Source organism: Macaca nemestrina, chromosome 1 (assembly GCF_043159975.1).
Source record: "Macaca nemestrina isolate mMacNem1 chromosome 1, mMacNem.hap1, whole genome shotgun sequence".
Taxonomy (NCBI): domain Eukaryota; kingdom Metazoa; phylum Chordata; class Mammalia; order Primates; family Cercopithecidae; genus Macaca; species Macaca nemestrina.
In genome coordinates, this window is record NC_092125.1 from 39,782,259 (window position 1) to 39,807,782 (window position 25,524).

Sequence of the window (25,524 nt, forward strand, 5' to 3'; positions counted from 1 at the left end):
GGAGAGAAGTGGGGGTGGGGAGTCGCAGCTCACCCAATCATCCTGCACATGCGTGCGGCCATTGAGGTGGGTGTGGACCACCTGCGATATTTTAAAAGAAAAGATAGGTGCTGTTACTGTCTTGAAAAATGGAAGAAAAATGCCAAAAGACCAAAAGGCTCACAAATGAAAGTGAGAGGTTTGGGGTCTGCATTTTACTGACTCTTCCTCAGATCCCACATTCTGGGCACCAAAAATGTTGTAGGAAAAAACTGGGTTCTTGTAACTTAACCAGGAAAATTCAGGCACCTAGACACATTGTGGGGTGAGTAGGGCAAGGTTTATTGGGTGAAAAGAAAAAAACGAAAGAGGAACTCTCAGCAAAGTGAGAGACAGCCCTGCTAGCAGGTCCCCACCTGACAGATTGAATCCCAAGCCACCACACATGAACTGAAGAGGCCAGGCTCCTCCCCCTGCAACCATTTCCAGGGAATGAACTTCCCCTGGCTCCACCCCTTTCCCCCAGTGCGCAGGTGAGCATTATTCAGAGAGAATCAGTCAGGAAAGGGCAGGTTTCATCCATCCCGGACCAGCAGTCCGGTTTTGCAGCCTTCACGCTGTTTTAGGCTTGTAGGCGGGCTTTCGTCCGGGACCCTTGGCTGTCTCCTGGTCTCTATCACATTCTTCCCTTCATACATATTTATTTTTTTACTTATATAATTTTTTAATCCATTTGAGAATAAATTGCAGACATCATGACCGTTCAGTCCTAAATATTCACACATGTATTTCGCAAGAACAGAGCTATTCTCTTATGTAATCATGATAAAATTATCAAATTCAAGAAACTTACATTGATGTAGAACTATAAAATTCACCAGTTTTCCCAATTAAGTCATTTCTAGTAATTTTTTTTTCTGACCCAGAACATACAACGTATTTAGCTGCCATGTTTCTTTAATCTCCTTTAATCTGGAACAGTTTTTTTTCATGACATTGATGTATTTGAATTGTACATGACGGTTATTTTGTTTCTTGTTCCTAAATTTGGGTTTGCCTAATGGTTTACACGTGATTTGATTGGGTTGTGCATTTTTGTCAGGAATATTATACAAGAGATGTTGTGTCTTCAGTGAATTGCATAAGGAGGTTGTGAAATTTGTGAAATGTTTGCCAATCTAATGGAAGTTAAATGGAGTTACACTTTATTTTGGGTTTCCTTGTTTATTCCTGAGGTTGAGCATCTTTTCCCATGTTTACTGGCAATTCATGTTTCTTTGGATTTTTTCCTTGTCTTTGCCCATGTTTTTGATATGTTTTCCTTATTGATTTGTCTGAGTTATTTATAGATTATAGATAGCCCTCCTTTGACAAGTATACGTGTCATAAATGTTCTTCCAATCTGTCACTTGCCGTTTATATTTAGTCATGTCATCCTTTGTTTTACAGAACTTTAAATTTTTAATGTGGTCTAATTCCACCCTATTTTCCTTTATACTTCCTTTTAATGTCTTATTAAAGAAAATCATCTCCTATGCTATAAAGGTATGTAAGTTTACCTCTTACAGTTTTAACATTTCATTATTTACACTTAGATATTTAATCTTCTATGGCACAAGGAGGAAATCTAATTTCATTTCTTTCTGGATGTATATCTTGTTCCAACACCAATATTGAATAACTTGATCTTTCTCCACTGATTTGTAATGCCTGCTCTATCATATACCAAGAGCCTATATGTATGCTTGGGTCTTTCTGGATTTTCTAGTCTGTTTTTATGAAAATATTTGTCTAACCTTATGTCAATATAAAACTGACTCAATGACTCTGAAATGACTTGCTGTGCAAATACATCTTACTAACTGGTCAGGCGACCCCTCCATGTTTCATTTTTATTTTTTTCCCTCTCAGAATTATTTTGGCCATTCATGGGACTTTAACCCTTCCGTGAATCTTAGAATCATTTTCTTCAAGGTCCTTAAAACATATGCATTGGAGTTTTTGTTGGGAATGTGTTGACTTTAATTTTCAGATAATTTAATCCTTATGGTGCTGAGTCCCTCCATCCATGAGCATAAAGTTGATCTATCTTGTATTTTATAAGGTTCTATTTTATGTTCCTCAATATCATTCTATAATTTTGCCCATAAAAGTTCTGTTAATCTTTTATTGGATTTTATTCCCAATGATCATAGAAATTTTATTGTTAATGTGAATATTACATTAATTACATTTTAAAAATTGATTATTGCTTTTACAGAAATCTATTTTTATAGAGTAATCTTGTGTTTAGTTCTAATGAATTATCTGTAAATTTTCTTAGATTGTTTTTTGTAGACAGTTATTTTATCTACAAATACAGTTTTGTCTCTTCCTTTTAGATTTTTATACTTCTTTGTCTTTAACTTACAGCATCAGGTAGGTCTTCAGATACAATGTTGAACAGTAATTTCATAACAGGAGGCTCCTTCTCGTTTCTGACTTTAAAGCATTTCACCATTATGATGTTGGTTGTAGGTTTTTTGTTTATTTTGTTTTGTTCTCAGAGTCTCACACTGTTGCCCAGGCTGGAGTGCAGTGGCATGATCTCAGCTCACTGCAACTTCCACCTTCCAGGTTCAAGCGATTCTTCCACCTCAGCCTTCCAAGTAGCTGGGATTACAGGTGGGAGCCACCACACCCAGCTGATTTTTGTATTTTTAGTAGAGACGATGTTTCACCATGTTGGCCAGGCTGGTCTCAAATTCCTGACCTCAAGTCATCTGCCCACCTCGGCTTCCCAAAGTGCTGGGATTACAGGCATGAGCCACCACACCCAGTCAGTTGTAGGTTTTTGTTAGTTAGCTATGACAGACATTTTTAGTACCCAGCATCACATGCCCTCTGTCCATCTCTAATTACAGCTGCAGCTATAGCGGACGCTGGTGGCTCATGCTAACAGCATCTCACCTCACGCATGTGCCATGTGTCTTTCTCTTTTGCCCAGTGACTTCTCTGCAATAGCAGGCCTTCTCAGAAACCACAGGAGCCCACTCAGTCCTAGTGTGGGTACAACCTGGGAGTCCTGGGCTGGGGGTGTTAATGGTGCCTGTGGGCATCTGTCAATCATTGGTAGATGGTAGCTTATGAATAGAAGCCTCAGCCTCTAGTCTTTCTTTCCTCTGATGGACAATTCTTTGTACGCTCCTAGAAGTCTCAGTGGTACTGAGACCTTCTTGCTTAGAGCAGCAATCCTGATAACGCACCTTTATGTTGACTTGCCTCCCTTGCTTGTTTCATCCTCCTTACGGCTTCACTCCTACTTCCTGGAATCAACTCCCAAAAAGAGCACTTAGTACTTTGGTCTATGTCTTAACCTCTGTTGTCAAGAAAATCTAAAGAGGTGTCTTTTAATTTCATAGTTTCCAAGAGTTTTTATTATGGATTTCTAGTGAGTTTTATTGAATACTTTTTCTATCATGTCTGTTATGATTACCCTGTTTCTTTTAATCAGTTAATGTGGTTAATTACTTCAATAGAATTTCTTTATACTGCAACATCTTTTTATTCCTGGGATAAACCTTCCACAGTCATATTTTTTTTTGTTTCATTGTTATTTGGTTTTGAGGATTCATTTTTCCCATTGGATTTTATTTGCTAACATTTATTTAGGAGTTTTATATTTGTATTTACACGTGAGATGCAGTCATAATTTTCTTCCCTTATATCTTTCTAATCCAGTCGTATGTAAAAGTTGCCTGCTCTCATTTTATTTTCTAGGTTAGTTTGTATTAGAAAAGGATTATCTATTCCTTGAAGATTAGATAGATAAAATTTACTTGTAAAACCATGTAAGCCTAAGTTATTTGGAGGTTGAGGGAAAGGGAATAAAATTTTAAATAATAGATTAATAATTTTTAGTGGTTATTGATTTGAAATTTTTTGTTTTGTTGTTTTGTTTTGTTTTTTGAGACAGAGTCTCACTGTGTTGCCCATGCTGGAGTACAGCGGCACGATCTTGGCTCACCACAACCTCCATCTCCCAGGTTCAAGCAATTCCCTGCTTCAGCCTCCTGAGAAGCTGGGATTACAGACGAGCACCACCATGCCTGGCTAATTTTTGTATTTTTAGTAGAGACAGGGTTTCACCGTGTTGGCCAGGCTGGTCTTCAACTCCTGACTTCAGGTAATCCACCCACCTCGGCCTCCCAAAATGCTAGGATTACAGGCATAAGCCACTGCATCTGGCTTTTTTTGTTGTTTTTTTGTTTTTGGTTGGAGTGCAGTGGTAAGATTTCTGCTCACTGCAACCTTGGCCTCCCAGGTTAAAGCAATCGTCCCACCTCAGCCTCCTGAGTAGCTGGGACTAGGAGACGCCACCATGCCTGGCTAATCTTTGTATTTTTTGGTAGAGACAGGGTTTCACCATGTTGGCCAGGCCGGTCTCAAACTCCTGACCTCAAGGGATCTGCCTCCCTTGGCCTCCCAATGTGCTGGGATTACTGATGTCATCCACCGTGCCTGGCCTGAATGTTTTCTTTCTTTCTTTTTTCTTTTTTTGAGACAGGGTCTTGCTCTGTCACCCAGGCTAGAGTGCTGGTATGATCATAGCTCATTGCAGCCTTGACCTCTCAGGCTTACGTGATCCTCCTACCTCATGCTCCCAAGTAGCTGGAACCACAGGTGTGCGCCAACACACCTGACTAATTCTTTAATATTCTATTGAGACATTGCCTCCCTATGATGCCCAGGCTGGTCTCAAACTCCTGGGCTCAAGTGATCCTCCCACCTCTACCACCTGAAGTATTGGGATTATAGGCATGCGTCACCACACCCAGCCTGATTTGAACTTCTGTATTCCCAGGGCTATTTTGATGATTTATATTATTCTGGAAATTTTTCCATTTCATTGAAGTTTTTTAATTTATAGGCACTAGGTGGTTTAATTTATTAAAGTATTATTTATTCTATTCTAGTTTTTTTTTTTAGAGATGGGTCTCACTGTCACCAGACTGGAGTGCAGCAGTGCAATCATGGCTCACTTCAGCCTCAACTTCCTGGGCTCAAGTGATCCTCCTGTCTCATCCTCCTGAGTAGCTGGGACTAAAGGTGTACATCACCACACTCAGCTAATTTATATTTTATTTTTTGTAGAGATGGGTCTCAGTGTGTTGCTTAGGCTGGTCTCAAACTCTTGGCATCAAGTGATCCACCTGCAGCCTTGACTTCTCAGTCTCAAAAATCCTTCTAGCCTTAGGGTCAAGTGATCCTCCTAGCCTCAGGCTACCTCAGAGGCAGGAGGATCACTTAGGCCAAGAGTTTGAGACCAGCCTGAAACTGCTGGGATTATAGGCATGAACCACCATGCTTAGCCTCCCTTTTCATTTCTAATATTTTGGTGCCCTCTCCCTTTTCCCTTTAACAGTCTTGCTAGTGCTTTCTCTTTTTGATTAGTGTCTACAAAGAACCAACTTTTCATTGTAATCCCTTTCTCTCCTGCTTCTAGATTACTAATTTCTTCTTATTGTGACCACATTCTGGTTCAGAGGATGTATCTTCTTCTAACTGTTATTCCAACTTTATATAAGCATCTCACAGGCTGTGAGCACAACTTTTTCTACCTAAGTTTCATTTTTATTTTATTTATACTTTGGGAACTGTACTCTCAGCCACTTCTGCCAATTCTCAGACATGGAACCCAACAAGCCTACATCTTTAGTCTCAACTACTGCATTGTGTTTCTATTTAGTTATAGTCCATGAGGGTTTTAATCTTAATTTTAAGCACAGCAATATTTTAAGTATTTTCTCTTGTTATAGCTTATCTATAATTGCATTGCAATGTATTTTAGGAGTGGTGGTTAAAGTGTAAACTTCCAACACCATCTTGGCAGAAGGTCAAGCAACTACTGTTCTACTTCCTTTTAGAATTAGAAACTATTGGCTGTGTGTGGTGGCTCATGCCTGTAATCCCAGAACTTTGGGAGGCCAAAGCAGGCAGATCACTTGAGGCCAGGAGTTTGAGACCAGCCTGGCCAACATGGCAAAACCCCATCGCTACTAAAAATACAAGAATTAGCCAGGCATGGTGGTGCACACCTGTAATCCCAGCTACTTGGGAGGCTGAGGCCTGATTCTACTTGGGAGAACTGCTTGAACTCAGGAGATGGAGGCTGCAGTGAGCTGAGATCACATCACTGCACTCCAGCCTGGGTGACAGAGTAAGACTCTGTCTCAAATTAAATAAATAGAAACCATTTATCTGTTGAGAAAAATGGAAATAATTTTGTAGTTCCTAGAGTAGATTTTAGCAAATTCTATGAATAAAAGTTATTTTCTTTTCCTTTAGGATGTTTAAAAGTTAAAGTTATGTCAAAACTGTTTAGGAAGTGTGTAAGGTCAAAGGACCTTCACCAAAAAACCAAAAATGAATACCCAGCCCAGTGGCCTGAGAATGGACACAGAGGTAGCAAGGCAGTCAGATGATGCCCAGGACACAGAGAAGGCATCTTCAGATGATTCTAGCCTGAGCTCAGGAAAGACAAGTTAGGAATTAAGGCTGTATATGGATATTCAGGAGAAGTACTCGCCACCCTCCTTGCTGGCTGTGTCTTAGCAGGTTTCTCAGGTCAGCAGGAGCTTCTGGTAGAACTTTAGTGTGAAGAGGAGGAAACTTACGAAATCTGTTACCACCCACAGAATGAAACCCCTACAGGGATCTCAGTCACTTCTAGAACCAACTTTAACCTACAGTATGAGGATGAAGGCATAGAACCATATTGTTCTGAACACGCAGAAGAGCTTCAGGGACAGTCTATTGAGGATGATGAAAATATGATCCTTGTTGACATTTTATGATGAAGACATAGATCCGATCTCTAGAGAAGATTGCTCTGATCAACAGCACAATTGTTGGACATCGTTTTAGGACCTCACAGGACTTCAAGAGCATAAGCAGAACCATTAGGGGAGGATTGCTACTGTCACCCCACCTGTGGCAAGGAATTATTCTGGGCTGCCAACCTATGCATGCACAAATTGATTCACTCTGGAGACCAGCCATGTACGGAGCCTGAAAGTGATAAAGGTTTCATCCGCACAGTGGATGTTTGGAGGCACCTGTGTAATGTGCATGAGATGGAGTGCTCCAAAATGACTATAGAAAGTGTACTGTGAGAGATCCCTAGTCCACGGTACACCAAAGCCAGCACAGTTCAGATGAACAAAACACAGGGAAGGAGGACTGCAAACCACACATCTGTCCTCTCTGCTGTAAGGGGTTTCAAAAATCAAACCTGCTGTCAAGACTTAAGGTGGCCCCTCAGCAGAGCAAGCCATAAAAGTGCCAAGAGTGTGGTGTGGCCTTTGTCCAGGTGGTCAGGTTAAAAAGATATCTATAAATGCACTCTGGACTGCAGTCTTTCTACTGAGATGAGTGTGGGGGACTTTCACTCAGCTGGCATCCCTGCAACCCTCAGCAGATTCATTCTGGAGAGAAAGCAGTCTCCTGTGCTTCCTCTGCTCATGCTGTCACTCAGCTAGGGACGTTGAGGAGGCATGATGGATTCATGAAGTGGAGGGACCCTAGTGGCTGAGCTGTCAAGTTTATCTTCACCTTTTGTTTTTATGTCTATTAAGATCTATTCAATAAAACAAGTTTTCTGTCACTAACTTACTCAGTTCAGGCTTTTCCTCCAGACCCTGCCTCTCATGAATAGCTTGAAATCAATCTAAGAATGCAGTTTTTCCCCCTCAGAAATGCCATGGTTATTTCTAGCAGGAATAAGATAGGTATTTACTGATATAGATAGTACTGTTGTTAATGGCTGAAAATTAAATACATTATTACAGTTGAGTTTATAGTTGATAAACTCAACTGTAAAAATTATTTAATTCTCAAATAAATAAGCCTTACCAAGAAGCCAAGACACTTTTGTAATCTGGTATTCTGCTTGGTTTCTGAAGGACTAGTCTTTACTGAAGTTTTCTGTAATTGCAATCCCTGCGATGCTTTGCATGCAGTTCTGAATGTAAATGTAGCCTCTTTCCTCAAGTCCATTTGCAGTCTGGTTTATCTTTGTCATTAATTATCGTACTTTTCAAAAGAAAGTATTTATTTTTCTTAAAAGCTGTGACAATACTTATTTGGATGATTTTTCAAACTACATATACCATTTTATATATTCCAAGAGTAATCATTACATTTATAAGACAGAACATGACTGATTTCCCGTATCAGTAATACATTCATTTCAGTATTTGAAGAAATGTGTTTACCCCTTTGGAGTATAAGCTGTCTTAGTTATGTTTGTTTTTTCTTTTAAAAATTATCCAAAAGATAGTCTTTGATAGGGCTTACTTTGCAAGTCTGTGTTAGCCCTTTTGCTATTATAACTGACTTAAGTTCCTGGGTTTTGGTGCTGGAGACATATTTGGAAGTGGAATTCAAAAGAGAATCTTAATTTTAGGCCAGTTGTTGAGCTTCAGGAGGCCTGTGACTCCTTGAAATTGTAACACAAAACATCAGTAATGAGGGGTTTTTGATAGGGTCCGCAGCTTTTATTGGATTCTTGTGATTGTATTGGAGTAGCTTGTGATTCAAGAAAAGGTTCAGAAGCACTTCCATCATGAAGATTTAGGAAACAGTTGCAGATCTAATTGGTTATAGCATTTTGGAAACTCTGGAGTGATTTTCAGACTCACTCACTCTAATTTTATCCTTATCCTTAGTTCTTTACTACTTTTCTCAGGACTGGATATCAATACAAAAGCACCATCTTTAGTATACTTGTAATAAATGCTTTCCTTCATATTTGTACGGGCAGTAATCCTTTGCATGGTGTTTCCTTTTCTGCAAAATAGGGATAATATTGTAATATAGCCCTCAAAGGATTGTGTTTTAGGCTCTGGAGAACTAGGAATTTCTCCCCTTTCTAGGGAAGACCATACATTGATTTACTTATCTCTGAATTAAGAATTGAAATATACCAAGAAAGAGAGTGACCAAAAGGGATTCATACTTACAATTCCTTATCAGATGTGATGCTGGTGTCCAGATATTTCTGCCCCCTTCTCAAAGGCTCCCTCTTCCTGGGCCCTGGAGCTATTAAGGCTCACTTGGCAATGGGACAGATTACACAAGGGTACCCATGCAACAACTGGGCCTCAACCAGCCGTAGTGGGTGGCCATTGGAGAGAATGTGGCAAGAGGAAGCAGACATGTTTCCAACCCTTCTGGCAATTTACTTAGGGCAGAAATCAGGGCTTGCGGTGACACTGAGTGACTAGTCTCTTACTCGTTAGGAGGAAGTTGTTCTTTATATTATTGTTTGTTATCTATTGTGGCATTACAAATTACCAACCAAAATTCAACATCTTAAAAAAAACAAGCATTTATTATTTTACGCAGTTTCCAAGGATCAGTAATTTGAGACCCACTTAGCTGCACAGTTCTAGCTGTTAGTCTTTCATGAGGTTTCAATCAAGTAGTCAGCCAGGTCTCCAGTCAACTGAACACTTGACTGGGGCTAGAGGATCCACTTACAAGCTCACTGATGTGGCTGCTGGCGGAACACCCCAGTTCCTCACCATAGGGCCTCTCTACAAGGCTGCTCATGACATGGTGGCTGTCTTCTGCCAGAGCAAGTGAATGAGGGAAAAAGAGAGAGAAAGAGAAACAAAGTATCCTACGGAAGCCACAGTACTTTTTATGCCTAGCCTCCAAAGTCACACACCATCACTTCTGCTTTATTCTGTCCATTAGAACCGAGTCACTAAGTCCAGCCCACACTAAAAGGGAAGGAAACTAGGCTACACTCTCGAAGGGAGGTATGTCAAAGAATTTGTGAACATATTTTTAAAACCACCACAGTGATGATGGAAAATAAAAATGTAAGCAGGCATAACTTCTAAACCAAAAGGCAAGACATTTGCTACACATTCTCCTGTTGCAGACAGGTAGCCTATTAGAAAGGACATGTAGACCTTACTGACCTTTGCTTAACAATAACAGACAATAACCATTACCTATTAATTTTGATTGCATTCCTGGAAAGGAAAATTATTGCAGACCCCATGTGGGAATATTTTTCAAGGACCTTTCATAACAGATTGTTGTAGGAATTAATTGAGATAATGAATGTAGTGGCCGATCCCTAAAATGTGTTCACTAAATGGTAGTTACTTTTATCCTTTCACCAAGCCTTATTAACTCCACCTCTGAAATCTCTGGCATCTTCTCATCTTACCTCTGTCCCCACTTGTCCTTGACTTCATCTGAACTACCACAAGAGAATCCCTGTATCCCTGTTTTTTGCTTCTTCCATGTCTTCTTTGTTTTTAACAAGAGGTTTTTCTTTAAATCTTAGTGATAACTTATATTTTATAGCAGTTCTATTCATTTGCTGAACCAATCTGCCGAGTTCCTGACACTCCTAAACAGTGAAACTCTGAACCAATTTGACTGAAAGTTGTAGGGTGGGGGTGGTTAAGGAGAAAAATGAGGAGGAGAGAGAGATAAAAACATTATCCAGACAGTGAAAAAATTGTACTGGCATGGTTTAATGCAGAATGGAGAGAGGGAAATTGATGTTAAAAATGAGCTTTCCTGTCAACTTAAACAGCTGCCCTCTTCTGGTTTGATGAAACATTGAGTCACTCCATCTTTGGCAATATGTTCATGGGTCATTGAGTTTGTAGTTCGTATTCTAGTTCTGAGTCTAGCAATGACATCTGCTTGAGTGTTCTGGCAATTACACTAATGCTTTACACAAAATTTTCTTCCAAGCAAGATTTTTTAAGGTCTAGTTGGAATTCCTGGGTGATCTATTGTGTTCATGTCAGGTTAATATAGCTTTTCAATATGCATGCATTTAGATTATGGAGTGTGTAAATGTTGAGTGCCAAGATTAATTGCTGGTATATTTTTCTGTGTAAGGCACAGGCACAGAATGTTTCTTTAGTCAGTGATATGAAACAACAGTGGGCCTTCAAGGAAGTATTACTCCTTTAACTCCAATTTATTCCCCCTGGCTAGGTTATTGACAATCTCCAAAGCATTAATGATTAAGAGCTGCCAACCCAGACTTTCCCAGATTCATTAAGTCATTCACAGGTCTTTGTTCCTGAGTCATGCTATGATTTCTGCTGTGCTATGTTTCAATCTTTATCATCGTTTGAATTTATTGTCATCCACTTTAAAAATGCACATCAACAACTTCATTCCAAACAGAGGCAGTTGACCCTGTGAACAGTCTCTGGAGCAAGCATGTCTAAATGTCAAATCATTACTATGCCAGCCACTTTCTAGCTGTGGTATCTTTCTCCCTTGATTTCCTAATCTTAAAAAAATAGGGATAAGAATCACCATAAGTTTGCTTTAAAATCTATAGTTAACATATATAAAACAGAACAGTTCCTGGCGCATACTGAACACAATGTAAGTGTTGGCTATTATCATTACAATCTAAAGAATACGAGTCATGAGCACTATAGACTGGTGAACCCATCAGGGGAATTTTTATTAAGTGGAAACTTATAAATGAACATTTTTACTGGGTATATTCAAATTAATTTTGGCAACCTATACTGTGGAAACAGCATTAACCCAGAGAGAAGCTTTAAATTCTTTTTGTCACAAAGAAGGCCCTGCCCCTATTTTATTTTATTTATTTTGAGACAGTGTCTCACTCTGTCACCCAGGCTGAATTGCAGTGGCATGATCACAGCTCACTGCAGCCGCCACCTCTTGGGTTCAAGCAATCCTCTTGCCTCAGATTCCCCAGTAGCTGGGACTATATGTGTGTGTCACCACGCCTAGCTCATTTGTTTTGTTATTGTTTTTTGAGATGGAGTTTCCCTCTTGTCACCCTGGCTGGAATGCAATGGTACGATCTTGGCTCACTGCAACTTCCGCCTCCTGGGTTCAAGTGATTATCCTGCCTCAGCCTCCCAAGTAGCTGAGACTACAGGTGCCTGCCACCATGCTCAGCTAATTTTTGTAATTTTAGTAAAGATGGGGTTTTACCATGTTGGCCAAGCTGGTCTTGAATTCCTGACCTCAGGTGATTCACCCGCCTTAGCCTCCGAAAGTGCTGGGATTATAGGCATGAGTGACCACATCTGGCGAACCTGGCTCATTTTTAAATGTTTTTATAGAGATGGGGGTGTCACTATGTTGCCTAGGCTGGTCTCAAACTCCTGGGATCAAGTAATCCTCCCACCTTGGCCTCCCAAAGTGCTGGGATTACAGGAATGAGCCACCACACCTGGCTTTACCCTGATTTTTAATTACATAATAGAGAAATAAGATTGTCTGCTGTGATGTACAGTGGGTTAATAGAAAACTGGAAAGTAGCTCAGCATAATTTGGGGTACAAATGCAAGACAGAACAACCTGTCTTCAAGCATTGATTCTTTTCCAAAGATGTGATTCAACTGCCCCCACTTTGAATGGACAGACTCTACTGAGCAGAATTTGTCCCAAGCCACCTCACAGCTGGTTGGCTTCTCTTTTGTCCACTCCATGTACTGTTGCCTTCTACTTGTGTACCACTGTCTGGTCCAGTGATCTGCGACTACTGGTTCCAATGGGATTCCTTTCTTCTCTAATACCTACTAAGCATGACCCTTGCAGTTGATGTGAGAAAAGACTGGTTGGGACAATTTTCCTTAAAATCTGAGTTGTTTTGTGATAGGCCTGAGGGACTAATGAACTTCTCTTGGACCTATTCAGTATGTTCTACCCCTTATATTCCAGAAACATAGTATACAGCACCAAAGATACCCAGCACAAGCAAATCCGGCTTTTCTGCCTATTAACAAGTACACTCACTCCTTCTCCAAAGCTATGCCCATGTGGAAGCCATACCTAGATACCACACTGCAGCCCTTTATCAGTATTCAAGGTTAGGGTGCAGCAAGTTATATGGTTAACAAACAGCCCGGTGATTCCTATGCAACCAGGCTTAGGGGAACAACTCCATAAAAATTATAAAACAAAACCAAATTATTTAATTTGTAAAAACTATACTAATGACCATCTTTAAGAAAGGATACAATGAAAAGGAGTAATCCTACAATGAAAAGGAGTAATCCTTCAGTCTTCAAATACTGTATTGATTATCTAGAAAAAAAAGTTATCTTTTGCTCTCTTCATAGTCACAAGTTCATCTTGTGACTTATCTACCAATTTAAAGCTCTTGCATTCAGCCAAAGTTTCCATCGTATAGTAGGATCACTCTAACTTTTACCTACTACTATCACTTCTATTTTGCCCATGCAGATACAGAAGCTGAAGCCCAAGGTCACATCAACAGTAAAGGGTGGGGACCGACCCTTTTATTAAGGTTACCTTGGTCAAACAAGACACAAGACTATCTAGTTATCTAGCTGTCTAGCTCTCTCTCTCTTACTTCTCTTTCGCGCCCCCATATATCATGAGAATGATATTTAGAGGTCACACCCTAGGTCCAAATCAGGTGGAACCCAAGAGAAATTCAGATTTGGCATTCTTTGGTGGCAATTTTAGGAATATACTGAAGGTACTCCCCCCAGAAGGGCACTATACTTTCTTATGGAATATCTTATTTAACTTCGGTAAGATAAGAAGTGCCGTTTGCTTATGTGCACCAAGGACATCTGTGCAGTCATAGATTCCTCACAGTTGAGGTTCAGCTAAGAACTACTGACTTTATACAGATCACTATATGCATCAATACACTTTGAAGAATGGCTGTTAGTAATGCAAACTTTGAAATAACCTCTTAGGTAACTGTGAGTCATGTAGGCTTTCATACCTGGTTTTAATGATTTTGAAATGCAGACAAGCCAATGGCACTTGGGCAAAGGGTGTTTTATTCACTTCAAGTCAAGGCTGATGATTCAGACAAATGTAAATGAACCCAAAAGGTTTCATGAACCGTGGTCAAGGCTTTGTGGAGAAATTATAGATGTCTCTCTGTAAATGGGCCAATTGCTTTGTAAATATCACATATGACTTAAGCCCTCAGAGTGAAAACAGGAAAAAAGGCAGCCAGAGGGAAGGCACATATGAATTTTGTGGGTGAGACTCGCGTTAGATCTACGTACTAAATTCCACTATAAAGAGGAATGTACTTCTTTTTCAGATGCTAAGGCTGTCCTGAACTTCCAGAATAACTGGAATAGGACATAAACTACCTTCTCTAAGATAAAGCCCTTCTCTACTTGAAAGCCAAGACTCATAAAGAAATATCCTAAGGGTAAAGCCATTTCTGCAGTCAAGTGAAATGATGGAATGTTGGACTGGGTTTGAGTCCCTCCCACAAAGGCGTTGCTTTGGGGGAGTTCATCATAGGGACCACTTCTGGGGATTCCTTTATCTACGTAAAAAACTAAAAGCATCTTTCTCTAAAGAGTACTAGTCCTTCATTCCTTCTTTTCAGTATTTGCATATGGCTTTGAGGGTAGGACAAGTTAGTCTTTTTCCCCACCTTATCCCTGGAGCCCTGCCCAGTGCCCAGCATGTAATTCTAGAAGCAGTTTCTGATTGATTCAGGTTCCCCAACCCAAGGAACTCAACGTTTGATCAGCTCTCACTACTTTGTCTTTCCCTTTTCCAATTGTTTATGACCTCAGACACTCAGAACCACTGATGTGAAACCACACACCTGGGTGCTCTCTCGGTGATGACTTTCTGTTCAAGGGATCAAATATATAATCAAATGGACCACTCATGACCCGCGACCTACTGGGAGGCGAGGCTGACCAGTGAGGCTGGCAATACCATGTGAGTGGGTCCACCTGGGAAGGTTCCAAGTAGTGAGGTCGACGACGATGCTGTCTTCACTCGTCAGAGGAGGAAGGGATGGGTTCTTTCTTGCAGGTGCGGTGCTTGGCTCGGTGTCGTTGGAGGTGATTGGATCGGGTGAAGGCCTGGCCGCAGTCCTTACACTGGTAGGGCCTCTCTCCGTTGTGCATTCGTATGTGCTGGGCCAACTCAGAGGCAATGCGGAAGGCCCTGCCGCACTCTGCACAGAAGAATCCCTTCTCTCCGGAGTGGATCCGTTGGTGCCGCTTCAGGGTCGAAGAGCGGGCAAAGGCCTGGCCACACTGCGTGCAAGGAAAGGGCCTCTCGCCAGTGTGGATGCGCTGGTGGCGCACGAGGCGCGAGGGCTGCGCGAAAGCCACGCCGCAGTCAGCGCACTTGAAGGGTCTCTGGCCGGTGTGCAGCGTCTGGTGCTCGGACAGGTTGGAGGACTTGGTGAAGCACTTGCCGCAGGTGGGGCAGGGGAAGGGCCGCTCGCCCGAGTGCACGCGCTGGTGCTCCACCATGCGGCTGGCCACAGCGAACTCCCGGTCGCAGGCGGGGCAGCGGAAGGGCTTGGCTCCCAGGTGCGTGCGCTGGTGGCGCAGCAGCGACAGCGGCTTGTTGAAGGTCAGGCCGCACTCGGAGCACGGGAAGGGCTTATTGTTGCTGTGCATGTTGCGCTGGTGTTTGCGCAGGTCCGAAGAGCGCACGAAGGCCTTCCCGCAGTCTGGACACGGGTAGGGTTTCTCGCCTGTGTGCGTGCGGATGTGCTTCCGGTGGTCGGAGGACCAGGTGTAGGCCTTGTCGCAGAAGGAGCATTGGTAGGGCCGCTCGCCCGTGTGCAGGCGCCTGTGCTGCTGGAGCGTGCCGCGGTGGGAGTAGGCCTTCCCGCATAGCTCGCACGCGTAGCGCTTGGCGCCGCCGCGCGTCTCAGCGGGGCTCAGCGGCTTGCTGGGCTTCTGGAAGGCTCGCCCGCCCCGCAGGCGCCTGTGCGGACGCGCTTCAGCCTCTCCGTCCTCGCGCCCGCCCGCCTGGTTCTGTACTTTCCTGCTGCTTTGCGCTTTTGCCAGTACCGCGGCAGTCAGGCTGGCTGGGGTGGCCGACGCCTGCGCTGGTGTGTGTGTCTCTCGCGTGGAGAGGTCCCAGTTGCTCCCTGGCCTGGGGAAACACAACAGAGAATAGTTCTCTGCGGACGTGTCTGCACTTTTGTGCGCACAGAGATACTTTCCATTGCTGGGGAAGCTGGATGGGACAGCCAAGACTGTGCCCTGGTTGGCCCTCGAGTCTCCATCATCACCCGCAGGTAGTCGGTCCCCAAGAGGTTGCATCTGACCTAACTTGTGTGCGAGACCACTGGGAAGGGTACCCAGAGCTGTGCTTGCTCCTGGGGAACCCTGGGTCTCGTTGATCTTTGCCACATCTCTGCTCCAGCTGGCTTTCCCAGACATTTCTACTGGTTTCTGCCCCATGTCCCCAGCACTGGAGGAGTCAGAGAATTTCTCTTCCTCTTTGTCCAGTGGATGGGGCCATGGCAAGTCAGGATTGTCATATGTTACTGGGGAGCTGCCCCTTGGACAGGCCACCGGGTCAGCAGGTCCCTCTTTTTTGGCCTCCCCACCATCTTCATCATCACTCTCTAAGTTCATGCTCAGCATCTGGGTGTCATGAGCCTCCTCAGTCAAGCTGCTGAGAGGAGACACCTCTCCCCACCTGTCCTGGGAGTCCACTTGTGCCATGATGTTCAGGCGCTTCCGTTGCCTGCTCCTCTGAGGAGGAGTATTCTGCTTGGCTCAGGATACCTGCAAAAATAAAAGTATGAAGAGAAAATCACAAAAAATGTACTTAATCACTTTCATGAGCAGAGGGATTGAGGTTCCCACTACAGCTCTGTTTCCAGCTGGTCTCCATCCCAGGCATATTGTTGAGCCTCACTGAAGACAGAGGCCTGGCTCTGCTGAAAATTCCAGTCATCCTTATTCCCTCTGGAGATCCCACTTGCTAGAAGCCCCAGGAGACCATGCTGTCAGGAATAGCCAGGGTGGGCCATTTGCTGGGTGCCAGCTGTGCCCTGCCCTCTCTAGGGTGCTCATCCCCAACCGCTAACCAAATGTGTCCTTTGTGAGCATGGGGGACAACTTGATGAGATGGTAGGAAGCAAGCTCTGGTCCTCCTAAGGCACTCTTACAGTGTCCCCCACTCGGGAAGCTGGAAACCAGGCTGGCTCTTGCTTTCTCTGCCAGGAGTGGAAGTCTGCCATCCCATGATGGTGTCAGCCAGGGTTACCTCTCAGGCCCTGGGCTGTGTAGGCCACCTCTTCCAAAGATAAGGAGCAGCCCTTGGGAGAATGAGGGTGAGTCAGGAAGGCACCAGCTGCCCCTCACTGATTAAGCGGGGTTTCTCAGGCCCTTGTAACTTCTGAGGAACTCCTGACTGCCAGGAAGGCTACCCATAAGCACCCAGGGGGCAGAAGATGCCCACTGAGAGCTTGACCTGTCTTTGAAATTTTGCTTCATCATAAACATTCAGGAGAGTCTTACATTTTATGTCGCATTTTTGTTTTTGTTTTTAATTGAGACGAAGTCTCGCTCTGTCACCCAGGCTGGAGTGTAGTGGCACGATCTTGGCTCACTGCAACCTCTGCCTCCCAGCTTCAGGTGATTCTCTGCCTCAGCCTCTTGAGTAGGTGGGATTACAGGCACCCACCACCATGCCTGGCTAATTTTTGTGTTTTTAGTAGAGACAGGGTTTCACCATCTTGGCTAGGCTGGTCTTGAACTCCTGACCTTGTGATCCACCTGCCTCAGCCTCCCGAAGTGCTGGGATTACAGGCGTGAGCCACTGTGCCCAGCCAGTCGCGTTTGTTTTATAGAATATAGTATTAAAGTTACCTTGGGTTTAAACGTTTAGTCTTCCCCCAAGTGTGCCATACTGATCCCCTGGCATACCACAGATGCCCGCTGGGGTACACACCTCCTGACTCAAGAAGCCAGATGTAGGATTTCAAACATAAGGCATGACATATGAGAGCCATTTGGGTTTTATTTTCAAACTAATTTTATCTTAGCTTGAAGACATAGAGGAAGCCTGCTGGAGGATTGGTTAAAAAGGATTGGGTGACAGATTTTAAAGGAGTTACTAGAGAGGCAGGGTACTGAGGGCCTCTCTGGGGGGGAAAATTGTTGGCCAGAGGGCTAAATCTGCTTTAGTCCGGAGAGAAACTTCTGAGAATCCCAGAGGGGGTATTAAAACTCTCATTTTTCTGGGCACACGTTATGAGCCCGGCACTATGTTGAGTGCTTCACAAACATAATTTCATTTATTCTTCTCAGGAAACATTAAGATAGATGCTATTGGGAGGCCGAGGTGGGCGGATGATGAGGTCAGAAGATCGAGACCATCCTGGCTAACACAGTGAAACCCTGTCTCTACTAAAAATACAAAAGAATTAGCTGGTGGTGGTGGTGGCGGAGCTTGCAGTGAGCCGAGATCGCGCCACTGCACTCCAGCCTGGGTGACAGAGTGAAACTCCGTCTAAAAAAAAAAAAAAAAAAACAGAGATAGATGCTATTATTATTATCTTATTCTTTCAATTTTACAGACCAGGAAACTGAGCTTTATTGAGGTTACTTACCTGCCCAAGGCCACACAGCTCATAGACAGCAGCAGTGGGGTTGCTCTCTAATTTTAAGGCCATTAAGCCCCAAATGGTCCTGCCTCCCAGCTGTGGCCTTCAGACTGAAGCCTGCTCTGGGGCTGGGCTCTGCCCAAGAGCAGCTGCAGCATCCTGGGGTGAAGAGTTGTGGCTTTCTGTAGGCATCAAAGCCCCTTGTGTTTTCTGGGCCAAGGAACCTTGGCTACAGGGCCTTGCTGCTGGGCTCCTCCCTGCTCTCATTGACCCAGATTGCCCTCCGCCAAAGAGAGAGGCCAGTGGCTGCCCATCACAGCCAGGACCCATGTTGCAGAGACCACTGCCTGGGGTGCTCAAGAGTATTAGTCACTGAGTATTTACCTTCTGAAAGCTCCTTCTCTCTACCTCTGCCCACCTTTCACTGCCTTCTCAGAAGGGATAAAAGGAGTGATCGTTGTATTTGGCTGGTCCAGTTATCCTATCCCCATCTCATTAAACTGTTCTTTCCTGGTATCTGCCTGATCATGAGCCCAGTTACCCTGTGTGTATGAAGAGGGAGCAGTATGGAGGAATCCTAACTTTCTACTCTGGATACAGAAGCCATGGAGGGAGGGAGGACACATTGCAGTTGTGACTGGAGTTCGGCATCTAATGTCTCTTTGTGCCCTCAAGCCCAGGGACCACTCCTCTTCCCTCACTGCTTCCCTCACCCATCACATTGGCAGAGGATAGCTCGCATGTCTTTTGACAGGAGCCCAGGTCTGACATATTTTCAGCATAGTGGATCTTAGGGAGTGAATGTGTAGTTCATAGAGGGGACATACCACTAGCCAACCGCATAGAACTTACTCAGACCAGCAGGCTTGATCTGGGGCTGTGGGTCCCCCAGCAGGGACAGCAAAGGAATGCTGGATTTGTATGAAATGCATGTCTTAGGTCTCTCTCTTTATGACAGCATACTGCCTGTTTCTGTGGCACTGTTCACAGATCACTGACTTTACCCGCTCCCCACCCCACCTCCAGCACAAATACCCCATTTTCCACAGCCTGTGTCTCATTCTTTTCCTCTGGGCCACAGGGGAGCCTCCTTAGGGTGGCACACAGCCCTCCACTAGCTAACCAATCTCTTCTCCAGAGCCTGTCAGGGGACTCTCTTTTCAGATGAGGAATCCCTCCTCCATGTGAAGCCATATCCCCAGTGAATACGTCCTGCTTTCTTCCTCTTGTCGCTGCCACAGGCGTGCTCTCGACCACCAGGAAGACCTGGAGGCAGGCAGGGGCACAGGGAGAGATTTTCTGGCAGTCTACACAAATATACCTGGTCTGAAAGAGGAACACTGATGCCATGGTATGGCGGGCCCCTCTGCTCCCCAGATGTGCTAGTCCCCAGAGGCTGTCAGAGCACAGTCCTTTGCTGGAACTTCCTCTGCACTTGCCAGCTAGGAGTGGACCAAATGCAGCGTCTGACTCCCCAACCTCATACATCCAACAACACTCTGCAGAAGCCTACCCTAAGGGCTTGTTGCAACCCCAGCCCATACCCCTCTTCTTTCCTTCATTCTTTCCATATTGTACTAAAGTCCATCCCAGGCAGCCACCTCCTACTTTCTCATCTGCTCACCGCCTTCAGGCCTTGCTCTCCACTCCTGGCTCACACACAGACAGTTGCTTACCTGGGAAATGCAGACAGCAGTGTGGGCCCCCTGCCCTGGCTTCTGTGACACGTGGGCTCTCAGCAACAGGAACCAGAGTTGGGTACAAATCAGCAGAGATGGTGTCTCTGTCTCTCATGCTTTGTGTCCAGTCCAGCAGCTGCAGAGAGAGCCTCTGGAGGTGGGGCCAGTGTAATACACTCAACCTTCCTGCCTGCATCCAGAGAGCAGCCTGGGAAATAGAGTGGGGCTGCCCTCTCTCACTGCCTGAACCGATCCTCTGACTCCCTCTGCTCCTGCCTCCCCTCGCTGCCAAAGCCAGCCTTCCTCCTTCCCTCCTGTCAGTCATCCTGCATGTGGCTCTATGCCTCCTGTTCACTTTCACTCCTTCCTTCCACAGAGCAGTCCATCCTTCACTTTAGCCCTGGTATGCCCACGGGCCACATGTCACTTGTGGGCTTCCTGGGTAGCATGCTTTTTCCCTCCTTGGAAGGCAGAACAGAGTATTTGGCCTATATGCCCACCTCCCTATTCTAGTACCCACCTTTTGCAGGACTGTGAGTCGCAGAACTCAGGGGTTGGGATTCCCAGAATTCTTTGCAGCAGCCCATTCATTGGCTCAAAGATGCCCCCAGCCTTTTAACTGGGAGTAGGGGTACAGGGAGATGGTTTTCTGTCTTATGCATACAGATGCCAGGCCTGTCTGGGGTCTCTACACTTCAGCATTGGTTCCCATGCAAGCTCATTTTGAAGAGAAGGATTGGCCCAAGGTAGAAGATTCAGTACATTGAGAATTTTTATCCACTCAAGTCTAATGTGCATTTATTAGGATGAACATTCACGGCATTAAAATAGGTGATGGAAGTGTGGTTCCTGTGACATCACTAGGTGGTCACAAAGTATACTGATTGACAGTAGGGTCTGGATCTGGGTTTGAATCTTACTACTCACTAGCTGTGTGATCTTGGGCAAGTTATTTAACTTCTGTGTGCCTTAGTGTCTCATCTGCAAAACAAGGACTAGGATACTGTTGCCATTATGGAAGTTTGGAGAAGATTAAATGAGATAATGCATGTAAGGAGCTTAGCTCAGTGTCTGGAACATAGCAAGTACCCAAAAATGTTAGCTGCTTTCATTGTTATTATTGATTTTTTAAAATTTTATTTTAAGTTCCGGGATACATGTGCAGGATGTGCAGGTTTGTTACATAGGTAAACATGTGCCATGGTGGTTTGCTGAGCCTATCAACCCTTCCTTCACCTAGGTATTAAGCCCGGCATGCATCAGCTATTTTTCCTGATGCTCTCTCCACCCCGCACTCCCCCAACTGGCCCCAGTATGTGTTGTTCCCCTTCCTGTGTCCATATGTTCTCGTTGTTCAGCTCCCATTTATAAGTGAGAACGTGCGGTGTTTGGTTTTCTGTTCCTTTGTCAGTTTGCTGAGGATAATGGCCTCCGGCTCCATCCCTGTCCCTGTGAAGGATATGATCTTGTTCCTTTTTATGGCTGCATGGTATTCCATGGTGTATATATACCACATTCTCTTTATCCAGTCTGTCATTGATGGGCATTTGGGTTGATTCCAAGTCTGCTATTGTGAATAGTGCTGCATTGAACATATGCATGCATGTATCTTTATAACAGAATGATTTATATTCCTTTGGATATATTCCCAGTAATGGGATTGTGGATCAAATGGTATTTCTGGTTCTAAATCTTTGAGGAATTGCTACACTGTCTTCCACAATGCTTGAACTAATTTACATTCCCACCAACAGTGTAAAAATGTTCTTATTTCTTCGCAACCTCACCAGCATCTGCTGTTTCTTGACTTTTTGATAATCGCTATTCTGACTTGCATGAGATGATATCTCATTGTGGTTTTGATTTGCATTTCTCTAATCATCAGTAATGTTGAGCGTTTTTACATATGTTTGCTGGCTGCATGTATGTCTTCTTTTGAGAAGCATCTGTTCACGTTCTTTGCCCACTTTTTAATGTGGTTGTTTGTGGGGGTTTTTGTAAATTTGCTTAAGTTCCTTGTAGATTCTGGATATTAGACCTTTGTCAGACAGATAGATTGAAAAAATTTTCTCCCATTCTATAGGTTGTCTGTTCACTCTGATAGTTTATTTTGCTGTGCAGAAGCTCTTTGGTTTAATTTGATCCCATTTGTCAATTTTTGCTTTTGTTGCAATTGCTTTTGGCAATTTCATAAAATCTTTCCCTATGCCTATATCCTGAAAGTTATTGCCTAGATTTTCTTCTACGGTTTTTATAGTTTTGGGTTTTACATTTAAGTCTTTAATTCATCTAGTGTTAATTTTTGTGTAAGGTGTAAGGAAGTGGTCCAGTTTCACTTTTCTGCATATGGCTAGCCAGTTCTCCTAGCACCATTTATTAAATAGGGAATCCTTTCCCCATTGCTTGTTTTTGTCAGGTTTTCAGAAGATCAGATGGTTGTAGATGTGTGGTTTTATTTCTAAGTTCTCTTTCTGTTCCATTGGTCTATGTGCCTGTTTTTGTACCAGACCATGATGTTTTGGTTACTGTAGCCTTGTATTATAGTTCAAAGTTGGGTAGCATGATGCCTTTATCTTTGTTACTTTTACTTAGGATTGTCTTGGCTCTACAAGCTCTTGTTTGGTTCTATATGCATTTTAAAATAGGTTTTTCTAACTCTGTGAAGAAAGTCTGTGGTAGTTTAATGGGAATAGCATTGAATCTATAAATTGCTTTGGGCAGTATGGCTATTTTCACAATATTGGTTCTTCCTATTCGTTATTGATGATTTTGTTGTTTTTAGGGAAGACATCATTCCAAGGCTTCTTTTATATCCCCGTGGCCCTGTTGAAGCTGCAACTCTTCTGAACAGCAGTTTTCAGAATGTGATCCAGAAAAACAGGTTTCACTGTCCCCTTGGTGTTTTTAAGGCATGGTTTCAGAGGAAAGACGCAGGCAGCAGAGACATACCTCTAGGTCTCTGAGTCTGAATATCTGGAATAGGGTTCAAATTCTGAAGTCCATAGAGCCTCTGAAATAAAGTGCAGAATGTGGCAAATATGTGGAATGTGCTGTTCTGACAAGAGGATTATTGAAGGGGCCATGATCCAAAAAATGTTGAGAACCACTGGCATTTGGGGAGGGCATGGGATAGGGAGAGTAGGTGAACACTTAAAATAGTTCCCATAGCCACGTTATCAGTTGGTGCTGCCACTAACCCGCATCCCAACATGGTTGCTCAAAATATCCCAAGTGTCCATATGGTACAGGCTTTAAGCTTCAGATATCTTTGGCAGGAAAGTACCTAATTCTTCACTGATTGTGAAGGAGCCTGTGGAGATGAAAGTTGGAGCTGGGATGAGACAGTGTGTGTGTGTGTGTGTGTGTGTGTGTGTCCCTCCCATTCCCAGCCTCACAGCAATGGTACATTTATTGAGCAGTTACTAGTGCCAACACTGTGCTAGCATGCCACACACAATACCCCAATTAATCTTCATCACATCCTAATGAAGTAGCTACTACCAGTGTTACCCCCATTTACAGATGGAGGATACAGAGCCATAGGCAGCTTAAGGGCCACAGCCACACAGTTCCTACATAGTGGAGCTGCAATTTGAGCCAAGGTATCAGAGTCTGCACTCTTAACCACTACCACATTAGATTCCCAAACACTGTCCCTCAGAGCCTGTGCACTTGGCCTTTGCTTGACTCTACCCTTGTTTCCTCCTGGAAACTCTTAGTCCCTCCTCCCCAAGGCTATATGACCTGGGTATCTGTGGTCACTACAGTCATTTCCCCAGAAGGCATTCTTCTCCCTCAGCCTTGCTGCCCAGAGAGATGGTTCCCACTAAGTGCCTGCAGAGTCTTCTCACCTATTCCTCATCCAGCCTGGACAGCCTGTTTTCCATCATGCTTTATTTCTAGAAACCGTAACAATTGAGTAACTACCAGATACCTTGGGACTTTCACGTTAAATTGACCACGTGACTCCACCTTGGTTTTCAAGACACACTGGTGTTACCATCTCACTGGTATGGGATAGGCCACCTAGTGGTGAATGGGACCAGCAGTGGCCTGGAGGCTACATCAAGAGACAAGGTGTACACAAGCCCCTTATCTCCCTGAGTCACTTACCCTGATACATCCCCCAAGCCATCTTAAGAATGCTGTTTTGAAGTGCCATGTGCTTTTTATCTATGTGAGACTTCACCATCCTAATGAGTGGGCACATAGCAGGTGCAGATCAGGCCTCAGATCTGAATCCCAGATCTTGCCTATCTCGCTGGTCAACCTATTGCTCAGACTCCAAGGGACAGAAATCCCTTTTGTTTCCTGGGTATGTTTCCCTTTTGACAGCACAAGCACATTTACTGTCTTATTTAATCTTCCCAATACTCACTGTAAGGACCACCAGACATGGAGAGTGGAAGGCCCTTTCCCTAAGGCCACATCCTTTTCCTGCTTTTAAGAACTTTTGAAATCTGTATCATTCTGCCAAGTTCCTTAGGCATGGAAACAAAAGAGGTGTTCTTTTATGCATTTGTTATTATTTGCAAGTCTGCCTCTAAAATCTGGCAATTCCCCTGAGCTGCTGACTGGCAGTAGTGAAAACAAGGGTCTGCCTGCCTGTCTGGGAAGAGGAAAAGGGAGAGACTGAGGGAGGAACACAAGACATCTGGGAGAGAGAAGGGCATTTGGTGGGCATGGTGCAGGAGCTCATTTGTGCCTGTCAATGACTGGATGGGTGGAGTGGAGTGACGTGTGGAAGATGAGCCTATGTTCTTACCCATGCTCTGCTGCCAGCTGTCATCACAGCACTCTGCCTGAGCTGCTTCCAAACAGTGTAAATGGTTGGTGAGGTACCATCTAATCTTCTACTTGCCCCAGCCCTTCATCATCCTTGAGGAAGAGTGATAGAGGCACTTAAGTGGCCAAGACATGGTGGAGACTTTAAATATTGTTTTTCACGCAGGCATCAAACTTTGTTGAGTATGAATACACATGCAGAAAGCAGAATTGGACAGGAACTCAGTACACAATCTTGAGTCAGAAAGGCCTGGCTTTAAATACCACTTCTGTTTGTTGGATGATCTTAATCCATTTACTTCTTTGAGCCTCATGCTCCTCATGCATAAAATGGGAATAAGAATAATTTCATAACAGGGTTGTGAAATAACCTGAAACCACATTTTAAGAGCATTTGGTCTAGTGTTAGCTGTATAGTGGTTTTCAATAAATTATAACCCTTATTATTTTTATCCTAGAGCTATTGGGAGCTTGCTGATATCTTTACTCCATCCCTGTTCTTCCAGAATGCTAGCCCTTAATTACTTTGCTTCCAGAAGGGTGTCATTTGTTGATTCTGGTCTCCTAGCCCCAAACATTCCCACTGAGAGACTGACCAAGCAGCCTTTTTTGAGGCCAGTAACGTTCCTAGAGCAGTGATGTCATAAACCTGGGCCTGTCATCATGTGCTACACTTGGCACATGTGGCAT

The 25,524-nt window shown here is 43.9% G+C and overlaps 1 protein-coding gene and 1 long non-coding RNA gene across 8 annotated transcripts in view; one reads left to right on the forward strand and one right to left on the reverse strand.

The window, feature by feature from the left end:
* Positions 1-25,524, forward strand: part of LOC139357825 (uncharacterized) — a 119,531-nt gene that overhangs the window by 71,535 nt on the left and 22,472 nt on the right. For 4 of the 7 annotated variants that reach the window (XR_011611680.1, XR_011611666.1, XR_011611664.1 and 1 more), the window contains one exon: positions 6,657-7,151. The exons of the other annotated variants lie outside the window; for them this stretch is intronic. This is a non-coding gene — a long non-coding RNA (uncharacterized lncRNA). Of the gene's footprint in view, positions 1-6,656; positions 7,152-25,524 lie in introns of those variants that run through there. 7 annotated transcript variants of the gene reach the window in all.
* LOC105484541 (zinc finger protein 648) lies at positions 11,109-16,909 on the reverse strand. The gene has a single exon (XM_011746261.2). The coding sequence runs from the start codon at positions 16,479-16,481 to the stop codon at positions 14,781-14,783; it is 1,701 nt and encodes a 566-aa protein (XP_011744563.2). The 5' UTR covers positions 16,482-16,909; the 3' UTR covers positions 11,109-14,780.